This window comes from Simochromis diagramma, unplaced genomic scaffold (assembly GCF_900408965.1).
Source record: "Simochromis diagramma unplaced genomic scaffold, fSimDia1.1 OVJJ01000344.1, whole genome shotgun sequence".
Lineage (NCBI taxonomy): Eukaryota > Metazoa > Chordata > Actinopteri > Cichliformes > Cichlidae > Simochromis > Simochromis diagramma.
In genome coordinates, this window is record NW_024387375.1 from 13,667,656 (window position 1) to 13,692,780 (window position 25,125).

The 25,125-nt window shown below is 41.4% G+C and overlaps 2 protein-coding genes and 1 long non-coding RNA gene across 6 annotated transcripts in view; 2 read left to right on the plus strand and 1 right to left on the minus strand.

Annotated features, from left to right (window-relative positions):
* lekr1 (leucine, glutamate and lysine rich 1) overlaps positions 1 to 3,456 on the plus strand; it is a 96,857-nt gene extending 93,401 nt beyond the window's left edge. For 2 of the 3 annotated variants that reach the window (XM_040008609.1, XM_040008608.1), the window contains exon 12: positions 1,595 to 3,456. In XM_040008609.1, the coding sequence (XP_039864543.1) occupies positions 1,595 to 2,050 (456 nt within the window). In that variant the 3' untranslated portion in view covers positions 2,051 to 3,456. The remainder of the gene's footprint in view (positions 1 to 1,594) is intronic. The other variant, XM_040008610.1, reaches the window with a different exon arrangement.
* On the minus strand, positions 1,512 to 15,688 carry LOC120719454. Its single transcript, XR_005692693.1, has 2 exons — positions 15,596 to 15,688; positions 1,512 to 1,936 (listed from the first exon to the last, which is right to left on the minus strand). It is a non-coding gene; the product is annotated as an uncharacterized LOC120719454 (long non-coding RNA).
* On the plus strand, positions 15,639 to 25,125 carry ccnl1a (cyclin L1a). Of its 2 annotated transcripts, XM_040008611.1 has the most exons (10): positions 15,639 to 15,968; positions 16,199 to 16,273; positions 16,700 to 16,809; positions 18,793 to 18,913; positions 19,094 to 19,158; positions 21,396 to 21,495; positions 21,615 to 21,719; positions 22,896 to 23,146; positions 23,264 to 23,362; positions 23,492 to 25,125. In XM_040008611.1, exons 1-10 carry the CDS (start codon positions 15,729 to 15,731, stop codon positions 23,964 to 23,966), a joined length of 1,641 nt encoding a protein of 546 aa, XP_039864545.1. In that variant the 5' UTR covers positions 15,639 to 15,728; the 3' UTR covers positions 23,967 to 25,125. The 2 variants fall into 2 exon arrangements, with proteins under 2 accessions (XP_039864545.1, XP_039864546.1); XM_040008612.1 differs by lacking the exons at positions 15,639 to 15,968; positions 16,199 to 16,273 and adding an exon at positions 17,244 to 17,419 and having other exon boundaries at positions 16,695 to 16,809.

Consider the following 25,125-nt stretch of genomic DNA (forward strand, 5'->3'; position numbering starts at 1 on the left):
CTAGCTCCGAGATGTAGTTGATTGACCCATTTCGGTTCTTCACATTTGTTTCAGTTTTTAGTGCTGTTAGCAAACTGATGAACCTCATCACACTGATAAAAGTAACAAAAACAAGTAAAAGATTTAACAATTTTTTTCAAACAAATGTAAATTTATAATCAATACCTCCCAATGGCTTAATTTATCAGACTTTAGGTGGATATTAGTGTGTCTCTGTTTTTATTATTCCTTGTATGAATGCTCTTAAGCAACTGCACATCTACCAAATACCACACAGTCAGCTAGCTGTCTGTGCACTGCCCTGGTTTTGTAAACATTGGAATAAAAGCACTGTTTTGCAGCCAGTCTGTGACAGTGGTATTCCTGCTTACACACAGGCCTGGGGAGAAGGTAGACTGGGCAAACAAAACACTGCATCTAAGAGTGAAAGTGAATGTGGCGCATGCTAACATGCTAAACAACACAATATAAACACATTGCAAGGAGAAATAAACAGACCAGATGGCCAGTAGAGCAAAATCTGAAAAAGAAGGATGCCTCACTCAACCTTTAAAGTGTTATTTTCTTCATGCAAGTCAAGTAGCCTTTTTTTTTAGCCTTAAAATTCATAATTAGAGTGTAAAAAAAATCCATTATGGAAGCTGTGCAGTCTATACATCACCCCGCTGTTGTGCTAAAAGCATGTGGGAGTGATTGCCGTAAGATTTGTGTGGTGTTAATTGCTTTGAGTCCACACAGACTGCTTACAAAGATCCGCCTTTTAGTATCTGTTAAATTTTGGTGATTAGGTTTGTCACTTCACCATTTTTGGGCTGCAAGCAACACGTGTGTGTTATCAAACAGCAGATGGCCATAATGATGCAAACCATTGAAATGGCACATGCTTGTAATTAAATGAGCCAATAAGCAGTCTTTATTGCCATGTGCCATATTGGTGGGAAATGCGTGTAAAATTAGGACAAAGCTATGGAGGGCTTTAAAAGAATGCCTATTTAATTTTTAAATGTTTGCCTGTGAGATAAACCCAGCCCTTTACTTCCTGTTCCTGGGGCCCTGGTGCGTTGTGCATCCTGTGTAGTGAAAAGGTGATTTTTGCACTGGTTTGTCTCATTTACACACACCATAGCTCAAAAGTTTGCACATTAGTCAGGTAGAAGCCGGATGCCTAATGCAGCTTGGGATATTTGGTGAGGAGGTGAATGCAGTAAGCATGTTTTACAGAAAAATAAAACTTGCACAGGGCCCTGGTTAATCACTTTATCCATATTTGCCATTTATGGTCTCTAACAGTCACAACCCCTCCTTTAATCTGTAAATATTTAGCCATTTTTGCCAGTCATGCAGAGATTTAACAAATGAAGTACAGAGTGTATTATATTTGTTAAATCTCTGCATGACTGAGTCAGCTTTGAACTACAGCTTTGAACTTGAGCTAAGCTTGGTTCAAAGCTGATTAGCTCATAAAAAATAGGTTAATATTAATATGTGTGCATGAGAAACTGAAACAGAGGTGAATTGTTCCTTCTTTATTTGAAAATAAAACAAAAGTTGTTGATGAGATCCTCTGAACGATTCATTTTTTGTTCATATCCAGGTAACGTTACTCGAGGACACAGTAAGGCGGGAGTGTCAAGAGAGGGAAGAGCTAACTGCTGCGCTGTCTCAGGCTCGCCAGGAGCTCCTCGGGCTGCGATCCCAGGCATCTCATCAGGACACCTTAAAGCTTTCACTTCCAGACCACTTGGAGAGACACACACCAGCAGGGAACAAAAATGTACACGAACACGGTCAAGCCCGGGCACCGCTCACTCGCTCTTTGGCCTCCCCAAGCAGACTCCGGCCTTCGCCCGCCTGCACAGACAAAGGCAGAGGCCAGGGCACGGGTGGAGAACAAGTCGGATTGGGGAATTTGGAGTCCTGGAGCAGTGGGAGAGTGCTAGGTGGAGAAAAACAGAAAGAGGTGACACTGCCCAAACTGAAAACAAGCTACACAGTGAGTGAAGTCAAACGTAAGGTCAATTTAGTGATGGAGAGGAAGGAGACGCTCTGAAAAGCAAGCCAAACAGGCCTGTATGTGTGTTAATCAGTTACTGAACAAAGCAGATATCAATAGTAGTTTAATTATGTTTTTTACATTCGTTTTAATAGCATCTTATTTTTCTTTTAAACTAATTATCTAACTGACTACTTTAAAAGTTGCACACACACACACTCAGATAAGGCACTGCGCCTGAGTCCTTGTTTGCACACTAGTAAACTCTCAGTACACACACTCAGCAACAGATATGCACTTGTTTTCTCGCAACCTGACTCACGCAGACTCACTGGCACGCACAGGATTTCACAAACAACGCACACTCAAATACACACACACACACACACACACACACACACACACACACACACACAGCTTTAAGGAGCATGACAGCATGTCCCTTGCCACCCGTGGACACAAACAAAAGGCAGGCAAACACAAAAGAAACTGTATGGTAAGCATCCCCAGACACACAAACACACACACACACACACGCACACAACAACAATTACCCAGCCTTCTCCCCTGAGGCTTTGTGTGTTATTGACATCATTCACTCTGTGGAAGGTCTTTCCATCCCCTCCTCCTCCTCTCTTTTCCTCTTCCCCTACATTTGGGATAAATTGGCATGATGGGAGAGATGTGTGAAGTGTGTGTGTGTGTCTGTGTGTTTGTGGCATGGAACTATTTTCCCTGCTTACTGGCACACATGCACACAAGCCTTCGCTCACCCCGTGTCTCTCTTTCCAATCCATCTGCGAGACAATGCACACGTGCACTTCATTCACTTAAAAAAGGTGGGGGGGGAAAATTATTATATCCTGCCAACATTTCCTGTTTGCCAGAACACACACATATGGTTTATCTGCTAAAAAACCTTTGTCGGCGTGGAGAGGATGTTCTCAAACAAAGACTGTGTGCCAGTAAAACCTGCACATATGTTCTTCGAAGGGTTAATAAGACATTTACCACAACACGTAAAGGGGGGAAAGTTTACCTCAAGTTGACTGTCATCATTGTAGTAATAAATTTGCTACTGGTTAATTGCATTTTTCAATTAGGTTGTCACTTACTTCAGAGGCTTCCACTTGCTGTAAGCTTTGGTGATTCTATTGACTTCCTTCTAATAAAAACAACAAGATACTGGTTCTTAGTGTGATTGAAGTGCATTTTTTGTGCTTTGTAACAAGCACAGTGTTGGCTTCCTGTGTTTCAGTGTGTGGCCTTGTGTGTGTTTTATACACTGCCTGTGACTTTGCCGTGTGTGAGTTTTCAGAGAGTGATTATTTATATCCTAACTCTACCATCACTCACCTTAAGTCACAGAAAGTTCTTACTTGTATAATTGTGTCCATAGTGTACTGTCCATTTACAGTGGGGCAAAAAAGTATTTAGTCAGCCACCGATTGTGCAAGTTCCCCCACTTAAAATGATGACAGAGGTCAGTAATTTGCACCAGAGGTACACTTCAACTGTGAGAGACAGAATGTGAAAAAAAAATCCATGAATTCACATGGTAGGATTTGTAAAGAATTTATTCATAAATTAGGGTGGAAAATAAGTATTTGGTCACCTCAAACAAGGAAAATCTCTGGCTCTCACAGACCTGTAACGTCTTCTGTAAGAAGCTTTTCTGTCCCCCACTCGTTACCTGTATGAATGGCACCTGTTTGAACTCATCATCTGTATAAAAGACACCTGTCCACAGCCTCAAACAGTCAGACTCCAAACTCCGCCATGGCCAAGACCAAAGAGCTTTCGAAGGACACCAGGAAAAGTATTGTAGACCTGCACCAGACTGGGAAGAGTGAATCTACAATAGGCAAGCAGCTTGGTGTGAAAAAATCAACTGTGGGAGCAATCATCAGAAAATGGAAGACATACAAGACCACTGATAATCTCCCTCGATCTGGGGCTCCACGCAAGATCTCATCCCGTGGGGTCAAAATGATCATGAGAACGGTGAGCAAAGATCCCAGAACCACACAGGGGGACCTGGTGAATGACCTGCAGAGAGCTGGGACCAAAGTAACAAAGGTCACCATCAGTAACACACTACAACGGCAGGGAATCAAATCCCGCAGTGCCAGACGTGTTCCGCTGCTGAAGCCAGTGCATGTCCAGGCCCGTCTGAAGTTTGCCAGAGAGCACATGGATGATACAGCAGAGGATTGGGAGAATGTCATGTGGTCAGATGAAACCAAAGTAGAACTTTTTGGTATAAACTCAACTCGTCGTGTTTGGAGGAAGAAGAATACTGAGTTGCATCCCAAGAACACCATACCTACTGTGAAGCATGGGAGTGGAAACATCATGCTATGGGGCTGTTTTTCTGCCAAGGGGACAGGACGACTGATCCGTGTTAAGGACAGAATGAATGGGGCCATGTATCGTGAGATTTTGAGCCAAACCTCCTTCCATCAGTGAGAACTTTGAAGATGAAACGAGGCTGGGTCTTCCAACATGACAATGATCCAAAACACACCGCCCGGGCAACAAAGGAGTGGCTCCGTAAGAAGCATTTGAAAGTCCTGGAGTGGCCTAGCCAGTCTCCAGACCTCAACCCCATAGAAAATCTGTGGCGGGAGTTGAAAGTCTGTGTTGCTCGGCGACAGCCCCAAAACATCACTGCTCTCGAGAAGATCTGCATGGAGGAATGGGCCAAAATACCAGCTACTGTGTGTGCAAACCTGGTAAAGACCTATAGTAAACGTTTGACCTCTGTTATTGCCAACAAAGGTTATGTTACAAAGTATTGAGTTGTATTTTTGTTATTGACCAAATACTTATTTTCCACCCTGATTTACGAATAAATTCTTTACAAATCCTACCATGTGGATTCATGGATTTTTTTTTCCACATTCTGTCTCTCACAGTTGAAGTGTACCTCTGGTGCAAATTACTGACCTCTGTCATCATTTTAGGTGGGGGAACTTGCACAATCGGTGGCTGACTAAATACTTTTTTGCCCCACTGTAGGTGTAAGAGGAAGACTTGGCTTACTTCTTCAAATTTGAGCTACATTTCTTCTTCTTCTTTTTTTGTTCTATATTAGTTTTTTTTTATATACATAACTGCTTGTGTGAGTGAGAAAATAGGCTTCACAGTGGAATCTTGACCTTGATCTGGAATTGTTGTTAACAAAGCAGTCCCAGATTAAGCTCTGTGTACTCACTTATCGCAAATCTTCTTGCCTTATCACATGACCTTCATCACATGGAGTTTGTTCAGTTGTTATGGAATTGTAGAATTTTACTCTCTAATATTGTGAGCAGTTCTCATGCACGTGGGCTCTCAACTTCTAAGGTGAAACTGGATAATTCACAATTTAATTAATCTTTTAATCAACAAATTATCATGGACTATGTGTAAATGATGTGTAAAAAGTGTAAAACAAAATATCTGCAAAATCAAACATTTTATTATTAATCTCACAGGAACATTTTAATTCGATAAAGAGGAAATTCAAGTTTCCAGCTAACAGTTGCAAGCTTGATTAGCAGCTGCTAACTAACATAGGAACAATATGCTGGTGTTCACTCGCTAAAACCAGAGTGATGACTTCAGGCCATTATTTGCCAAATTATTGCATTAAAAACACCACAAACACCATCAGGAGTACAAGTTCAGTGATGTGAATTCGCTCATGTGACATCTAGCAGATAGCTAACTGTTACACTGTTAGCTGTCTCAGTGTGGCCGTGCCCCTAATAATGCAAACTTTAAGCATTAATATCCTTTAAATGTGTCAATGATTAAAAGAAATCAGAGCCATTGAATGGAAGACTTGCGCCATCTCCATTCACTTCAATGGACCTTTTTTGTTTTTTTACAGGAAGGGCAGAGTCTTACAATAGCTATGAAAGTTAGCAACATATGCTAGCCATGCTAGAGATATAGCAGCACAGAAGTTTAAAATGCATTTTTAAATTTAAGAAGTTAAAAAACAACCTTGTATGTTACCGGCACATATTTAAACATCCAGGAACTATTTGATAGTGATGTGCAGTACCACAGATTTTCTTTCCGATCCGATACCAAGTAATATTCAGGGTGGTATCGACTATACTGATCCGATACCGATACTTTGTACAAAAACTTATTTTATTTATTGTATCTCAAATTATAGCATCATAATGATTACAGGACATCAGATTACTTGTTCTTATCCCTTAATAATGCAGAGTTCATCATATAGAAATAAAAAAAACTGAAGTTGTGCACTATTTGAACACCTTGCCTGCCTGCAGCACTAAAGGACTCCGTGAGAGACGTCTGTCTCGCCCTAGCAGCACCTGTCCCTGTCCTCCTCTTCAGCCTCAACATTAGGGATGGGTATTGATAAGATTTTCATGATTCCAATTCCATTTTCGATTCTGTTTAACAATTTGATTCTTTATCGATTCTCTTATCGATTCTTTAAAAAAAAAAAAAAAAAAAAGAGAACACTAAGGTCGATTAGCTTAGAACTTTGTTTTATATCTTCTCTTTGAACAAGATAGAAATTTAGGAGTAACATGGCCTTACAAACCCAACAGTGAGATCTTAAGAGATCCAGCCTGTGGCTCTTCAATGGGGTGTCACAAGATCCCCAGGAAAAAAAATTGTAAATGTAAAATAATAAAATAAATATTCTTCTGTAGCAATAACAAAGTATAACATAAATTATTCTGTAGAAATTACACAAGAATATCCTGTAATGTCCCTGCCTACAATTAAACACATTCACTTACCGAAAATCGGGGGCATCTGCTGTGGCAAATGGGTGCAAGCTAGAGCTGGGCGATAGAACGATAACGATATGTATCGCGATATAACTTTTTCTCGATAGAAAAATTAAACTATCGCGATAGACCTCGCCGCTCTTGTCCTCTTAAAAAAAAAAAAAAAAAAAAGAACAGCCAATCCAAATTAAGTAGCGCAGAGCCGAACCAATCACAGCCGCAGCGTCACGTCACGTGACTTGTTACGTACAGCACAAGTGCCAAGCCGCACATGTGTATTTGTTTGGGAAGCAGCCAGCCACCGTACCGCCCGGGTAATGGAGGAAATGAGTGTGCCGACTAGAAAAATCAACCGAGCGTGACCGAAGGTTACCGAAGAGAAAACAGATGATGGTTCCAATGCCGGAGAGATTGTCGAACGGAAGAGCCATAGAAGTTCCGTAGTGTGAAGGTATTTCGGCTATTTCAAGTCTGACAAAAAAACAGAGTAGCGTTCACTGTAAATTGTGCCGAAAGCAAGTCTGGAAATACAATAAACTGGTGCATGCTCAGGCTACGTCCACACGTACCTGGGTATTTTTGAAAACGCAGATTTTTCTATGCGTTTGCACCTTTCGTCCACACGTAAACGGCGTTTTTGGTCACTGAAAACGAAGATTTTTAAAAACTCCGGCCAGGGTGGATATTTTTGAAAACTCCGTTTTTGCATTTACATGTGGACTAGAAAAACGGAGAAAACGCAGCGTCAAAGGTGTGCGCATTTTTTGACGTCACACTGTGCGCCACGTTATTGTTTCGGTGAAATGAATTTCTACGATACTGTTACTGTTAATTCTACTCTCTGCAGTGTTTAAATGCTTACATATACACACAGTTACTGTCCCTCCACACATACGACTCGGTTCTGCTTCTATGCCCCAGCTTTGTTTACTTTTTCCCACCGAGGCTTCTAGACTTCTGATTGGCCTACATTTCTGCACGGTTAGGAATCTAGCGCCACCTGCTGCTTTGCCATGTTCATAGCAGTGTTTTCCTTCATTTCTGCCTTTATGTGTGGACGGGATTATTTTTTAAAACGAAAACGGAAAATCTCCGTTTTCAAAAATACCCGTGTACGTGTGGACATAGCCTCAGTCTCTGACTGGAAGCGCTAATTCGTCATTCGGCTTTTGTCAGACTAAAGTAACTGTTAAAACTGTTTGAAAAGCTAAGCTATACAACAAGGAGAGATTGAGAATTTCCATTTAGTTCTCAGTTTATTTGATATTGACAAAAGTTAGTCAATTTTGTCTGTTCTTCTGTAAAACAAACTAAGATTTATTTTTAGAATTAATATTTTGTTTCTAAGTGGAATTGACAATTTAGTCTGTTTCGTTTGTTCTGTTTTGAAACTTAAACGCTTTAGCGGCTGCCTTTTGTGTAGTTTGCAATATTTCCCTTTATTTATCTGAAAAAGTCTCATGTTCCTTAAGTACATCTACCCTGTTGAACTTATTATGGGAAATAAATATTTAAATAAAAACAAGCTGCTGATTATTTCACATTTTACTTGTGAGCAACGGCACATTTAAATCTTACAAATATAGTTATTTGGCTTATATCGTGATATATATCGTTATCGCCTGAAATGAAAAAAACATATCGTGATATGAAAAAATCTTATATCGCCCAGCTCTAGTGCAAGCGTTTTACCACAAACTTAGTCACTGCTCGGTGACATTCGTCTATCCTGGCCTGAAAGGAGACTCTATCGGTAGACTGCAGCAAGAACTGCCAGCATCTGAGCCAGCCAGACTCTGTCTGTCTCTCTCATCATGGTCACCTAAATGCACAGTAATGGTTTTGTAATAAGGCAGATCGCGCTAACATAATATGCACTGTTAGTTGATTATTTACCTGCCGCATTAACGGGAGAGGACGTGCAAACGTTACCGCTGCTGCAGAGTTGAGATTCACGAGTCCGGAGCGGAATTAAAAACACGACATTCATTTAAGGTTATCGTGTGTTTTGTGAGCAAATGCTTTTGCATATTCGTAGTGTTTCCTCCCTTAAATGAAATATCTACTTTTCAAGTATTGCAAGTTGCCCTGTTGTCATCGTAAAGCGTAATCAAACTTTTGAGCATTTGAGCCGCCATGTTTCCTGCCAGGTAAATGACGCTCCGCAACGTGGTGACGTCATTCGGGGCGACTGGAATCGATAAGGGAATCGTTTGCAAAAATGGCAAACAATGGCAAACAATGGCAAACAATTCCAAGGAATTGAAACAGGTCGAACCGGTTCTCAACAAGAACCGGTTTTCGATACCCATCACTACTCAACATACGCTCGTCATATTCTGTGATATGATTTTCTCTGAGGTGTTTGACAAGGTTAGTGATGTTGCCACAACCATACATGCCAACCCTCCCGATTTTTCCGGGAGAATACCGAATTTCAGTGCCCCTCCCGAAAATCTCCCTTAGCCACCATTCTCCCGAATTTCTCCCAATTTTCCACCCGGACAACAAAATTGAAAAACCATATCGCAGAATTCATAGTGCGGCCCAGCCAATTCCAGTTTCCAACAATGGCGGCAGTGACTTAGTTTTAATATTACTCTTATTTCTCTTTCTGGGTCGCAAAAAAACTTTTAACATATTTTCAGGTGAGAATGTAGCTGTGTAAACTTCAAATATCTGAGCCGACCGACACATCGTCTTCAAACCCCCGCGGTCTTTCGCTACTCGGGTTAAACATGATATATAAGTCACTTTGATAACTGAGATTAAAGTTATTAGATTAGATTCAATTAAATTTAACTTTATTAATCCCTCGGGAGGGTTCCTCCGGGGTTTTCACACAGCTGAATAAACGTCAAACAGAAAATGATTAAACAGAAGAGTTTATGCCAGCGCCCGGTTATATTTTAGATTTGTGAGTGCGCACAAGGGGCTGCGAGACATTTATACAGCCGTATTTCGCACATGACTATGAAAGGCGGAAGAGGAAGTAGTTCCTTTGAATGTAGACAATCCGAATGTTATCGTTTCTTTCCACTGTGTTCCTGTTAATGATAAACTACAAATTTACTCTAAATTACTAAAATATTGATATTTTAATGTGAGAATTGATTCTAGAACATAAATGATTGGTATCGGAGGAATCGATATTTCAGGATCGATCCGCACATCACTACTATTTGAGGGCTACATGACCCGACACAACTCTGACTTACTCAGGGGCTCTGATAGAAATAAAGGGGGTTTTCTATGTAGACCAAACCTATTCTTGTGTCAGTATATATGATATATTAGGCTTCTGATTGGCCATCATTTCTAATTAAAGCTACATAACTATCTGCTGCTCTTGACCGCACATAAGATTGTTTTTTTGCATTTTGATGCAGACAGAGATTTAAAAATAGTGCTTATGTGGATGTGAAATGTCAGTTTGAAAAAACACCTGTGCACCTGTGGGTGTAGCCTGAGATGTTTTTGGAGTCGCTGGTTTTTTGGCCGTATTCACTGCCGCTTGAGGCTAGCTAATCGTGACAAACAATATGATTAGAAATCTGTTTAGTATATGACAGAAAACTACTAGGTGATTTACAATAAATCAAGGGTCATTTTCTCAAGTGTATGGAGGTTTGGTTACCGAACCCCGTGAGCCCATTTCACGGTGTTCATTTTCATTTGCCAAAACAGAAAAAATAACGTTGGATTTAATAACGTCAAATAAAGGCTGGTAGTACACAGTACACGCTGCCTCTGTGATAGTGATTTCCTGTGGCACTGAATAAAATAGAGCCATCATTACCGTTATTACTTGCACTGTGGTTTTCCTGCTTTGCAGAGACAAAAATGTCCACCATGAAAGGCATCTGTTCCAAACATGTGCTGCTCAAATTCTGACTTTTGACCTTTGTTTTATCTCTGTTATGCATCTTACCTTCATGACCGGCATATCTGCTGACTATATGAGGAGCTAACCCCTTTTTTTAGAGATGTTAAAATGCTCTCCCCACCCCCGTCTGTACCTGCCACACTCACGCTATCTGCTGTGACTGCACACAGTTTCTCTCTTTCTTTCACCCTCAACACAAACACCCATCTCTCTCGCTCTCCCTGTACCTCTGACATACACACACACGCACATAAATCTGCCTCCATGTCAATACTCTTAATCGCTTCGGCCTTCTTTTGGTATTCAACCCTTGTGACCCTGATGCTCAAAAGCAATTCTTTCTTCACTTTATTTTTGATCCAGTCAGCTCTCTCTCTTCTAGTCCCCTCTGTTCTCATACTGGGGACTATTTCTTTGCTCTTGCCCTTGCTTTGTAGCCCTTGACCTGGTGTCCTTCCTGGTGTGTGTGTTTGAAAACGACCCACGGGGCATGTGTGTGTGTGAAAAAAAGATGGTCTGAGTAGATACAACTGAAGTCCTTCTTGTAACATCACTGATATGACTCCTTGAAACTCCTTCTAGATCTCGATGCAGGCCCACAGCATAAAGTTGGCACAAACGATGCTCTTAAACTCTCAGATTTGTCCATACACACAAACATTTGTACATACACTCACTTATGTCACACACACACACACACTGGGAGTGTGATCTCCTCAAGGTAATTATCATAGCAGGGCAGGCATGCACACGTGTCTCTGGGGAATCTGTGCAAGTTCCTCGTAAACACACACACGCTCCAGGGAGTGGCGTGTGTGTATAACTAAGCCCTTGTTCGTCACTGGGCGTCCCTGAACGCCTTTGTCCTACGTCGATATGGTCGTTTCGGAATTCGGATGCCCCGTGAGCCCTCCCACACCCCATAATTAGTGTCACCAAGGCAACCAGAGAAAGAATGCTTGTATTCTTGTCGTGGTGGCAACTGCGTAAGCACTGGGGGCCGGAGGTGCTAGTTGTAGGTGTTGGGAGTGGGAGGGTGGGGGGTGAGAGACCTCAGTCTGTCACTTCATGTGGTGTCCCATGGATGCTTCACAGACCCGCAGACAGGTTGTGATACCGTGGATAAATCAAACTTTAAGCCTGGGTGATAATTTCCTTGTCAGTTCAGCTAACGTTTACATTTTTTTCCCTCTGAGTTGAACATGTAACCTGTTACCTGGTATAGGTGCCCTGTGTGAAAATGTAATTACTCCCTAAACCTACTGACTGGTTGCGCCACCCTTGGCAGCAAGAACTGCCGTCAAGCGTTTGTGATAATGGACAATGAGTCTTTTATGAGGCTGTGGAGGAATTTTGGCCCACTCTTCTTTGCAGTATCCATGGTTCCAGTAATTATGGCAAGCAACAAAGCAGCCTCAGACATTACACTACCACCACCATGTTTGCCTGTCTGTCATGTATGTCATGAAATGCTGTGTTAGTTCTACGTCAGATGTAACAGGACTCAAACCATCCAAAAAGTTTAGCTTTTTTCTCGTCAGTCCACAGAATATTTTCCCAAAAGTCTTGGGGATCATCAAGATGTTTTTTGACAAAGAATTTTTCTATGGGTGTTGTTTTTGCCCAGTGTCTTTCTTATTCTCGTTAGCTGGGTATCGGGATCTCCACCCTTGGTCACCGCCTGGCACACATTGCACCTGACCCCTATGGTGCCCCCTGCGGGTGGTGGGCCTACAGGAATGTGAGTCCATGTCCCTTCTTTGGGCTATAACCAGCATGGCCCCGTGGCCTAAGGCCCAGTCACCAGGCACTTGACCTCAGGCACCCTCCCCAAGCCTGGCTCCTTGTCATTTGTGAGCTGTGGTGAGGCCAGCTGCTGCTGAACTTCATCGGTAACAAGTGGATGAGCAGTCAGGTTGCAGCCTTCATTTCTACCTGGTCGTGTTTCTACAGTAGAATAACTGTTGCCATCACTTTGAAGTGTATTTGTGCTGAATTTCATCTTTGTTTTGTGTTGTTGGCTTTGTGTTCATACCCAAATGCTAAGAGAAAGACGTGTCCTCATTAGGATAGGGATTTGTGTTGGTGTTTGGGATTGTAGCCTCAGGTGTTCGATTGTTAAGTAATAATTTTGATACAGTGTGTTTCAGGTCATTTTAGAGAGTAAGATGAAAGTAATGTAATGAGTGGTATAATGAATGGTTTTCTCCTTGGAGTAATTAAGTAATGTACTGCATTACTTCTAATAAATGTGTTATGTCTAATGTGTGTAATACATTACCTTTTTGAGTAATGACTCAACACTGATCACAACATTAGACCACACAACATACAATTAATTTGCATAAATGTAATGTGGTGCTTAGTAATGGTGGTAACTCTCAGAGCGGAGTTAGTGAGAACCCAATAAGAATCGCTAAGAGAACTGATAAGGAATTGAATCAATAAGTAAAATGTATCATAGAATCAGAATGGCTACGTTCTTATCAATTCCCATCCCTAGCCAATATTCCTTAACATCAAAAGGAGCCAGTTCAGGTGGTTCGGGCATCTGACAGGGGTACCTCCTGGGAGCCTTCTGGGTGAGGTGTTCCCAGCATGTCCCATCAGAACAATGCCCCGGAGCAGACCCAGCACAACTGAAGAGATTATATCTCTTGGCTGGCCTGGGAACGCCTTGGTGTTCCCCTGGATAACCCTGAGGTGGGTAGGGAGAGGAAGGTCTGAGCTTCTCTGCTTAGGCTGTTGCTCCCACCACCTGGCCTGAATAAGCAGAAGAAAACTGATGGATGGATCTTTCTTATTGTCATTCATGAACTCTGACTTTAACCAGTGCGCTCCAGGGCAGCTGTGGCTACAATGTAGCTTGCCATCACCAGTGTGTGAATGTGTGCGTGAATGGGTGAATGACTGAATGTAGTGTAAGCACTTTGGGGTCCTTAGGGACTAAGTAAAGCGCTATACAAATGCAGGCCATTTACCATTTAACTGTAACAAGTGAGGCCTACGGGTCTTTAGATATTGCTCTGGGTTCTTTTGTGACCTCCTGGATGAGTTGATGCCCTTTTGGAATAATTTTGGTAGGGTGGCCACTCCTGGGAAGGTCTTTCTCCATTTTTGGATAAGGCTTAGAAATAGCTATGTAACCCTTTTCATACTGATAGATGTCAATGATTTTGTGTTTCAGCTGTTCTTGAACTTGTTTAGATCATGGCACGATGCATTTCTCTTTTAGCCTGCTTCACATTGTCAGACAGGTTAAGTGATTTCTTGATTCAACAGGTCTGGCAGTTATCAGGCCTGGGTGTGGCTCAGGAAATTTAACTCAGTTTTCTAAAAAAAACAAAACAAAAAAACTTGTTTAATTACAGTTAATCCATGATTTAACCAGAGGGAGCAGGGAGCTTTTCACACAGGGCAAGGTAAGTTTTAATGGCTTTCCCCCCAGCTTACTAAAACAAATCATTGATTAAGAACTGCACTTTATATTTACTACATTTATTTTTGACTAATTTGACTAACTTTTGGTAGATTAGACAAGTAGTAGTTTTATTTCCATCAAATGCTCACATCAAACAGTCTGACAGCCTGGACAAGACGGCACCACAATGATTACAACCTCAAAAACTAACAGTACAAACTAAAAACAGCTACTACACACTTCAAGCAAGTGAACACAATGTTTTGCTCATTTGGAATGAAAGATCAATAAAACTCCTACAGGAATAAAAAATGTAAAAAAAAAAAAAGCTACATTGAAAGTCTCTGTGTCGTATACTGGCAGAGAACCACAGGTAAACTAGCAAAGACATATTTGTGAGTAAAGATTAAACATTTTATGACATTTACTCTGGTCATCAGTTAACTGTAGTGCCTGTGGGTTTGTTGAAGGAGAAAGGGGACATGATGAGCATGCAAGTCCTCACAGAACAAACTGAATGACCCCAGGAGCCACAGAGCTTCTCTTGTAGCAACTGGTGGGTCTCTACTTTCCTCTGCTGACTGCTTTTGGTAACTACAAGGCTTCAGGCAATAAAATCCTGTGAGCTGAGCTGTCACTGAAGAAAGTGTTCCCTGCATTAAATACTGTGTTGTTGCCATCTTTGACATGATCAAAGACATTCTGTAAGTAAGTGCCACTTCACAGCAATCTTGGTAACACTTCTGGTCAAGTTTTTGAGGATTTATTTTGAAATTGTATCTTACTTTAATGGATATAAAACCTGCAAACAGAATCGCAAAGTCAAAACTGCTCTCCATGCATGTCTTAAAATTAAGTTTAACAGTTATCACAATTCATTCTACCTAATTTTTTAGTTTTTTGAAGATGAAATATAACAACACTAGTCTGTGACTAGTCCATACAAACAGTTACTTATTTATTAAACGAAATATTTAAACTGGTCTTTTAAAAATACATTTCGCTAATATTTTCTTCCTTTATTTTAAATTGGCGGATGGATATGTTCTAGCGGTAATAGTGACAAGTCCGGACTTTCCCGTAAATCACATCACAGAAACCGTTGGTGGCGACCAGTGGCGATGTGTTCTCTTCTGCTGCCTTTGGGTGACGTCGGAAATTTAGCAGGCATTACCGGCAGTGACGTTTATTGAGTAATACGTATTAAAACTGTTACTAGTAGTGCTACAGTGAATGTTAATGTAGTGCCAGTAATAAAACTGATTTGATTCATGCGTCAAGTACATTTTGTTTTCGGGATTAAATTGTTTATGGTGTTTATCTGAAGTATTTTGACACAGGATTTTTAAGGTGAAATTGAAGCAAAGAGTTGACTGTAGCTTAAAACGGAAAGCAATGAAACATTATATACCAGGTGAAATGTTTTGCTTATTATTAAAATATGTGTAACTTATATTTAGAATATTTAAATACATTCAGGTTACGTGTACTTGTAAAATTTAACGAGTCAGCGCTGCGAGACTATTTACCACCGCGGATGTACACAGCGTTTCCATCTGAACAGCATGTTGACGTCACGCACTTCGCCAGTCACCCTGCTCCGCTGTTACCGTGTGGAGGCTGTGTTCGCTGTAGCTGCTAACCGTTGTTTTTCAGGTGAAGATGGCAGCAGGTCCTCTCTCTGTATCTTCCAATGCCTCCACTAACAATGATGGGATTCTCATTGGCGACAAATTTTACTCAGAAGTGTACCTTACAATCGACAACTCGCTTGTACCGGAGGAAAGGCTCTCAACGACGCCGTCGATGTTCGACGGCCTCGACCTGAACACAGAGGCCGACCTTCGTATTCTTGGCTGTGAGCTGATTCAGTCAGCGGGTATTCTCCTCCGGTTGCCACAGGTAAGCGCTCTTGACTGCAGTACATTAGTGTTGGGTGTTTGATAATAATAGGCGAAAGTTGATGTGGCTTGTAGTTTCTGCGGCCTAGTTGTCAGCAGTGTGCTAAATGTTAGCTCTTGACGTTGGCGTGGTGGAATTAAAATGGCGGCGATCCATTGTGCAAGGTTAGGCCAGTTTACACAAGACGATGTACAATTATTATGCTCTTTTTTTTCGCCCCCGTTCGACAGGTCGCAATGGCAACAGCTCAAGTACTTTTCCATCGTTTTTTCTACTCCAAGTCCTTCGTCAAGCACAGTTTCGAGGTAAGTGTGTTAAGAGTTTCCGGAGTGTTGCCGGGCCTCTGTCGGCCGGTATTGTTAGCATAGCATAGCATTGCATAACGTTGTACCTACGTTTGTGGCAGCCATATTGTCGAGTCTAACTCCACCAGTTAAAGAACTCAACGATGAAGTGAAATCTCCTATGAGTGTGAAACTGAGCACAGACTCGAAGTACACAATAGCACTGCATAAAAACACTTGCACTATTGTAGTGTCAGCATTGGTTTCGGTACATCATTACGTTTGTAGAGTGGATTGATAGGTATGTAAAGAGTACATCATCCCCCACAACAAAACAGGATAGGGTTTATATTGTTGCCTCTTTTTTGTCTCGTGTTTGTGTTCTGAACACTTGAGCTCAGTTTCCTGTAGTAAACATTCCTGTTTGCTTATCATTTTATTTTCCAGATTGTTGCCATGGCTTGCATCAACTTGGCCTCCAAGATAGAAGAAGCACCACGGCGAATACGAGATGTCATTAATGTTTTCCATCACCTGAAGCAGCTCAGAGGAAAAAAGTAAGCACTCCAAATGAATCCAATGTTCTTCTCTTGAAAATAATTATTTAACATGTAAAAAATGTTGCATTGCAATGTTTTTTTTCCTGTTTTTGTTTTCTTATTTTTGTATTATGTAATGTTTGATGCTGATCTGTGTTTTTGCTGTGAAAGTGCCCTTTTGTTTATCCATGTACTCTAAACCATTTTAAAACTTTTCAGTTTCCGCTTCACTGGTAGTTTTGCAGTGTAATTGTCTACATTTAACATCAGTTTGACATTGCACTGAAATTAATGCCTCAAACAACTGGCTTCAAAAATTCAAGTCTATTATTTGTAAGACACAGTCACAGACAAAGCAGCTGTACCTGTGTCTTCATACAAATCTGTTGATGTCAATATTACAGATTTTGGCATTAACTTGACTTCTTTTTTCCCTTGCAACCAACTAACAGCGACCAGCTACATTTACCAAAGCCTGGGTGATGTGGAATGGTACGTAAGATGAAGCTGTCGGCATGAACCATGATGCGAGGGGGGTCTCCCTCCTCCCCCAGGCCCACCCCACCCCCTCCTGCGGGAGACTCCCGTGGTCTGAGCCACCGCGGGGCACTGGGATCGGGGATGACAGGTTGGCCGAAGGTCCTTGGCCCCCGGGGCGCCTTGAGGACTCCTGTGGTTCAGTCTTAAGCTTTGGGTATCTGTCCGTCATTCTGCGGACCCTTGGGTAATGTAGTTTTCTTCTCTGACTGCTCCTCACCATGCATTTTAATTGTGCTTAAAGAGCAACACCCCATCCACCACCAGCTGCAACCATGGCTTTTAAAGAAGTATCATCTCGTATGTTAGAATTAGAATGATTAGTTGGTTACTGTGAGTCTGTCGGTTTTTGTTGAGTGAGGGTCAGTGCATGTTCTCTAGCTTCAACAGTTTGAAGCCAATTAGATGAGGTGGAGTTGGCAGGTTATCAGTAGATAATTATTTTTTCACCATCCGTGTCTTCATGCTGTTAATTTGATTTTGCATTTCTTAAGTGTACCTGTGAGGTATATATAAAAGAGGTGTAATGTTAGGTTGGGATTTGTGCTTGTTGTATTGTCTTTAGTCCTCAGAGGTTATTTTTGTTTTTGCTTTTTTCCATGCATGTGGTTTGTAGTGTAACATTCACATTAGAATATATTTGAGACATTAGAATGGCAGACTCGGAACTTTAAATTGAAGTTTACTGGTTTGTCAGGGGTCGTGCTATATAATGAATGACTCTCACAAATCATTGTGGTTTAATTCCATTCCAGATTTTAATTCATCTTGTGGGCACGATGACAGGCAACTTGAGCAGACGTTGGTGTATCAGCTTTGTTCGTTCGTGGTTTTTTTTTTTTTTTTTTTTTTTTTTTTTGTTTGTTTTTTGTGGATTTTCTTTCCACGAGTTTGTCTTCATCAGTGGAATGTTTTGGGGGTCAGTACAGTATGTGAAGCGTAACTTGACCCAAGAAAATCTCTGCTCTGAATGTTTTCCTTCCAAGTCTGGATTGCCTGCATCCAGACAGTGGTTTTGGTCAATTAATTTGTAGTATACTGACATACAGTATAAGAATATAGATGAGAATGAGTTGTGATGGAGTACAGTAATGGCGGCTTTCCATTTTTATTTTAAATTGGCGTTAAGCTTGAGGTTCAAAACGTCTGTCGTGAAATCGTAATGTTAGGACCAAGTTGATATTTCTGTTAAGGCTGTGGCACAGGGTGTGTTTTTTGGGTTGAGGGCTGTCTTTGAATCTCACAAGCTTTCACTGGAACCACAGGAGTCCACAAACCCCAGCAAACTGTCAGGCATGCAAACAGTTAACTGTTGCTTTGAGTTGGTTGAAATGGGAAAAACGAAGGGACGCAGGAATTCAGAAGGGCACTGTCTTTTTTTCTTTTTTTTAAATTTTGTTTTGTTTTTTTTCTTTTAAATGCAAGAGGGAAACAATATTTTATTTTGATTCCTTTGCAAACTAGGACTCCAAGTCCATTGATACTTGATCAGAACTACATAAATACCAAAAATCAAGTCATCAAAGCGGAAAGGCGGGTCCTGAAGGAGCTTGGATTTTGTGTGCATGTCAAGCACCCTCACAAGGTGAGTTTCTTTTCTTTCTTTTTTTGGGTAATAACATTTTAAATGTAATAAGCAGCTAATGCAGCTGTACAGGAGACAGGGTTAAAATATTATTCTTACTTAACAGAACAGGTTTGATCTTGGAGACGCTCCTGGGGCTATTGAGCAGGGTATTTTTTTAACTTCAGTGTATGATTACAGATCGTTGTCCTGTATCTTCAAGTCCTGGAATGCGAGAAGAACCAGACATTGGTGCAGACAGCCTGGTAAGTTAATTAATAGTTTTTCACAGACAACCCCCCCACAGCAGCAACCTGTGTCATGTCTGCAAGAAGTGCTACCAGACCTGGGCTAAAGATGAAGTTGAACGAGTTTCAAATGGTTGAATTTCTGAAGAGCACTTCATTTATCTGCCAGGAACTTGGGACTGACCCATATGTGGACCACCTGTCAGATAAGTAATATTCAAGTGCCTACCAATTTACAGGCACGCATTTGAAAAACATTCAACAGCCATTTTGCCCAGGTCTGACGACGACATTTCCTCACTCCATTTGAACCCTTCCACTTTTTTTTTTTTTCTTCTTTTCCCTGATGGAGCAATTTGTGTTATTACAAATTTACTACTTGTCTCACTCTCTTATCAGCCCTTACATGGCTTACTGTAAAGTCTTTTTAAAAAAAAAAAAAAAAAATTTGCGGTGCCCGGGGGACTTGGTTTAACTTTGTCCTTTCTCTCTACTCTTTGATTAAAGGGTAGTCCATGCTGGTAAGTCACATAAAGAACCTCTGAACTCTGCCTCCTCCAACCACATGACCTCAGGAAGCTCCCCCCATTGGCTGGCTGCCCCTCTCCAGACAGCCAGTCCCAATGCCGAGATTCACTGAAGGGGGCGGGCGGGACTTTACCCAACAGCCAGCATCGTCTTGTTTTCTCTTGGGTGTCCAAAAGGATTTGTATTTTTTGGTCTTGCTATAAAGGTTTTCATCTGTAATAACTATTTTTGCCAAGTAGCTACAGATAGATGTATATTCTAACTTTTTTTCGTTTACTTGCATTTATCAGTGAAGTAAACTTAGCCAGAACAGACTTTTTTTTTAACTAGTTTACCTGCCTTTTTTTTTTTTTTTTTTTCTTAAATTTACAGTAGGTATTGTGTCTTGTCCCCAACTGACGTGGTGTCCAGACATGTGTCTGTCTTACAGGCTGATCGAGTTCTCAGGTTTTGCCTCCATGGACCTGTCTCACCCACGCAGCACTCAGAATCCAACATCCATGTGTTATCTATAGCAAAGTTGGCATGCTAGTTTTGTTCTAGGCAGTTTGGACTGAAGACACTTTATCTGAATGGCAGGTTTTCAGCATTTGCAGCAAACTTTAACTGGAGCAGTCCAAAATTTTATGTATGGTTGGAAATTGGTATTGACAAGGTAATCCCAGTGCCACTGCAATGCAGAGGAAGTTTGACTGTGTTAGATGTAGTTTTTTTTCTTCTTTCCCCTAATGGTGGGTTTCTTGTGTGAGCTTTCTGGGATTAGTGTTTGGGTACTTTAAGGAGTCTCACCACCATGTTTCTGTTATCACACTTCTGTTTTTGTCTTTGTGACATCTATTTCTTAAGGACATAGATGTGACACTACCCCGTAACTTGCCTGATTCACAACCTGGCCATCATGCCATTCCTAATACTCTCCCAATGTCTAATCTCATTTATTCATTGTCCTAGACAACCCTCTGACACATAATCTGTTTTTAGCTAATCATCACCTGATGTCTTCTAGAGAAGACCTCTAATGAGTCTTACTAGAAGGGAGTTTCACTCAAGTGGACTTTGTGGTCATTTCAGTTTGCATTATACAGTTTTTACCTAAAGTGGTAAATGTTCTGTGGCTGAACCTTGAATAAATGTTAAAATCCGTTTTTACTTTGAGCATATCAGCATACCACTGACTTCAAGAACCACCAGTTGCATGCTACATGACATGCTGTGCTACCCAGTTCCCCTCAGATTTGTGGCAGCTGCATCTTAGATAAATATTCTACATCTGCGAGCCTGCATGTTCCCCACCTTGTATGGCATGTGCCCTTGTCTTAATCGTCATTAGAGCGTAACCTTGTTGCCCTCCGGGCACAATTAGATGAGGTGGAGTTGGCAGGTTATCAGTAGATAATTATTTTTTCGCCATCCGTGTCTTCATGCTTTATTTGTGATGTGATGCGCTCTCATGGATGCCCCAGAGAGAAATGGACAAAGTTAAACCTGAGTTTATCTCACTTGAGCACTGTGTCAAATCCACCAGTCCAGGGGTCCAGTTAACAGTGCTTGTTCAAAGAAAATTTAAAAAGTTAAATCCCTGGTTAGGAGCTTGTACTGTAGAGAAATGTTACAGATTATTAACCTGCAGTACTGGGTTATAGTCAATGGGTGTAATATTGAAAGATGGATTTAAGGTTTTGTGTGGAGAAGATGCTATGTTTTTGTTCGTTCTTTTGTCTCCATAGGAACTACATGAACGATAGCCTGAGGACAGATGTGTTTGTGAGGTTTCAAGCTGAGACGATTGCCTGCGCTTGCATATACCTTGCTGCCCGAGCACTGCAGGTGAGAGGAAATAGTGAAAATCTGAAACTTTTTCCTGTTGATAGTCCCACGTTGGCACATCAAAATGTCTTTGTCTAATAAGAGCAATTTAGATAAATAACTCTGCCTTTCTTTTTCAGATACCGCTGCCAACCAGACCCCATTGGTTCCTGCTGTTTGGAGCCACGGAAGAAGAGATCAAAGATATCTGCATCACCACCCTGAAACTTTACACCAGGAAGAAGGTAAATATGAGTGCAGCTCTTTCCTATGCTTTGCATTAACTATAATCCATCCACAATGAGTGTGTTTTGTGACTATTGCTAAATAGATTACGCTCAAGTCCTGAATGATAAAACATGTCTAGAACACACTGAAGCATGGGCCGTCTTTAGTCGATTTTAAAAAGCACTGGGTCAAGTCTTGGTCAGACCCCTTTGAACTCACATGTTGGGTCAATGGATCAACTATTGTGATTGGCCTGTTCCAATTCCTCAGTGCTTTTTACGGCTACTTCCCCCCAGTTTTTAAATTCATTAGTGAGAGAATGACAATCATGATTCCAGTATAAGGAATAATAATCATCGAGATCAGGACTCTCAAATGTGAACACGTTTCTGGAGGGAGTTTTCTGAAACTATCAGGATTCATGTGAGGGAATGTACAAACAAGTGGGAAAATAGAGAGCTCGACATGCTCCTGATTCTTCATTAAATGCTGGTAGTCCAGAAGCAGGACATCATCAGTTACCTGAATGACTCACATAGCACTGTAATGTAGTAACATAATTGTTGATAAACCATCAATTTATCTGCTAACAGTTACATTAGGCTGCGCACATTCCTTCTGGGCATTTAAAATGTGATTATAGCAGAAATCAGCCAAGCATTTTGATGTGAATGGAGACTAAAGCAGACAACTTACCCATTAGACTTGAGCTGGGACATGAAGCAAGCAGAGGCTTCACTGTAACTGAGAGCTTTTCTGTGTTCAGACAGTGTAGAGTCTAAAAATTCAGATGAAAACCCAAATTGTATAGCTCAGCAGGCTGATCCAGCAGCTGTGGAGGCAAAACTTTTATTTGTCAGTTTATTTTCCATTTGTTCAAAACTGAACTTGAGATTCTCAAATAAAAAAAATTAAAAAAAAAATGTAAAAAAAATTACATGAAGTTTAAAAAATGTTTTCACTTTAGGTAGGCCTTAAAAAAATTGAAAAAAAATCACGAGTAGTAGAGTTAGTTCAAAGGCTGATGTCATTTTTCTGCAATCTCGTCAACATATTGTGACAGATTACATCGATCCAAGGTTAAAATAAACTAGCATACACTCCTGCACTGTATGGCTCAGGGGAAGGTGCCTGAATGAAAGTAAGAGCTCTTGGCAGACTTGGCGTTAACTTTTTTTTTTTTCTTCCCTTAGCCTAACTATGAGCAGCTGGAGAAGGAGGTGGAGCGAAGGAAAGTGTTCTTGGCAGAGGCTAGGATAAAGGCTAAGGGTCTGAATCCTGATGGTACTCCTGCACTGTCCACGCTGGGTGGCTTCTCACCTGCTTCCAAACCGTCCTCCCCTGTGGTCAAGGTGGAAGAAAAGTCCCCGAACCCCCAGACTGTCAAACCAGTTAAAAAGGAACCAGACAACCGTACCCAGGTCAACAAGAGTCCACATAATGGGTAAGAAACGCATTTTAAGTCAATATTTTGCCGTCATTTGTAACAAGGTAATAGTTGTGATCTCTTACTTGCCTGATAGTCTGTTTTTAAGTTCAAGTTCAAAATGTTTGTCTTCAGGTTAAGGAAGGAGGTAAAGATTGGGAGGAACAGTAGGAGTGGAAGTCGTTCTCGTTCGAGAACGCGTTCGCGGTCAAGATCGCGCTCCTTTCGCAGACAGTAAGCTCTACAGTTTTGTGTTTTAACGTGTGTGAATGTGTAGCTCTACCTTCCTTATGTTTAAAAAGATCTGATTTTCATAGTCTGGTTGTTTCTCATGTCCATTTTTCCCACCTGTTGTTTTCGCAGTTACAACAGCAGACGCAGCCACTCAGGGACCTACAGTTCTCGTTCACATTCTCGCTCTCACAGCCGTAGCCCATCACCACAGCGGCATCCGCCCTCACCACTCCTCCCCCACCTTAAATCCAAGTCCAGTCACCACAGTAATAGCGACTCCAAGCCCAGTGGTCGTCACAGCAACAGCGGAGGTGGAGGCTCCGGTCATAAAAGGAAGCGCTCGCGCTCTCGGTCACGGTCCCGCAGTCCAGTCAAAGTAGAAAGGGACCGTGACAGAGAGAGGGAACGCGAGAGAGACAGAGACCGCAGCTCCTTCGATCTGTCATCAAAGAAACACAAACATGACCGAGGAAGTGGCCATCGAGACCGGAGGGACAGGGAGCGGTCCCGATCCTACGACAGGGACAGAGAGAGGGAGCGTAGCCACAAGAGCAAACACCACAGCAGTAGTGGGCACTCGGGACACAGCCGCCACCGTCGCTGAGACCCAAATCGACCCACTCTGGCTCTGGGGCTGATGGTCACACGAGTACTTTGAGTATATGCAAATCAAATTAGACGCGCCCTCTGAACATTGACAGATTGATGTTTAAATTAAATATTTGTGCAGAAGGTAAAACAGAAGTTAACCAAACATCCACGTAACAGAAGAGATTCTTGTACCTTGCTTTATTGAAGACCAAAAATTTTCAAAAACCTTGTCGAAGCTGCCGTGACTGAAAACACGTTTAATTGGATTTGCCATTTTGTATACCAGCAGGTGTCCTTCCTCTGAATTTGCTGGGTTTCTCATACACACCTGGCGTCAGACCATCAGCGTATACAAGTTGATTTTAATTTTTCAAATTTTGTTGAAGTCACAAAACATCTGCCCAGCATTATGATTCATTTCAGTGGAAACAGTGGAGCCAGACAAGTCACCACGTGTCTCATGTACAAATGTCTTTGATGGAATCGGGTTGCTTTGAGTCTCCTACAGAGCAGCAGATCTGTAGCTGACATTTATCTTGGGTGGTTGATGGTTTTGCGTCTACATGCAAACTGCAGCTGTGACCACCACCATGAGGTGCTCTACAATTACCTTTAAACATTTGCCCAGACTGGCAAAGGCAAGGTTGTAGTGTGACATCAGCTCCAGACCCAACCATATATCCTGACAAACCATCTAGCCTACCCAACCCAGCCCCCTCTTGTTTTTTTTTTTTCCCTCCCCCTTTTTTTTTTAGTTTTACATATAATGTTATGGACATTTGGGGGGGAAATTATTTACAGTGTAAAGATGGATTGGTGACCACTGACAAAATGTGAATGCTTTGATTTATAAAAGCAAATGGCTCAGTGGACGTACTGAAGAATAAATGTAAAATAAACATTCAGGAAAGATCAAAATGTTTGCACAGTCTTTGTTTTCTTTTTTTATTGAACAGATATGTTGCTGATGCTGTATTTTGTACAGTTTCAAAAGAGTACTGTCTATTTGACTTTTTCTTTTTTTTTTTTCATCTTTTTTTTTTGACCTCCCAGCAGGGAGTGCAGACTTGCTGCAAAAAGATTTTAGGGTTGTCCGTTTTGTTACACTGGTTTTTAGTCTGCACGTGTTCATGTCCAATTTTTATTCGGTAATAAATGAGCTATGCCACTGA

Bases quoted from the DNA above. Each gene is read 5' to 3' on its own strand.
- ccnl1a (XM_040008611.1), top strand. From the start codon at position 15,729: ATGGCAGCAGGTCCTCTCTCTGTATCTTCCAATGCCTCCACTAACAAT. The intron at 15,969-16,198 runs GTAAGCGCTCTT...CCCGTTCGACAG, and splicing joins TTCTCCTCCGGTTGCCACAG to GTCGCAATGGCAACAGCTCA. The intron at 16,274-16,699 runs GTAAGTGTGTTA...TTTATTTTCCAG, and splicing joins TCGTCAAGCACAGTTTCGAG to ATTGTTGCCATGGCTTGCAT.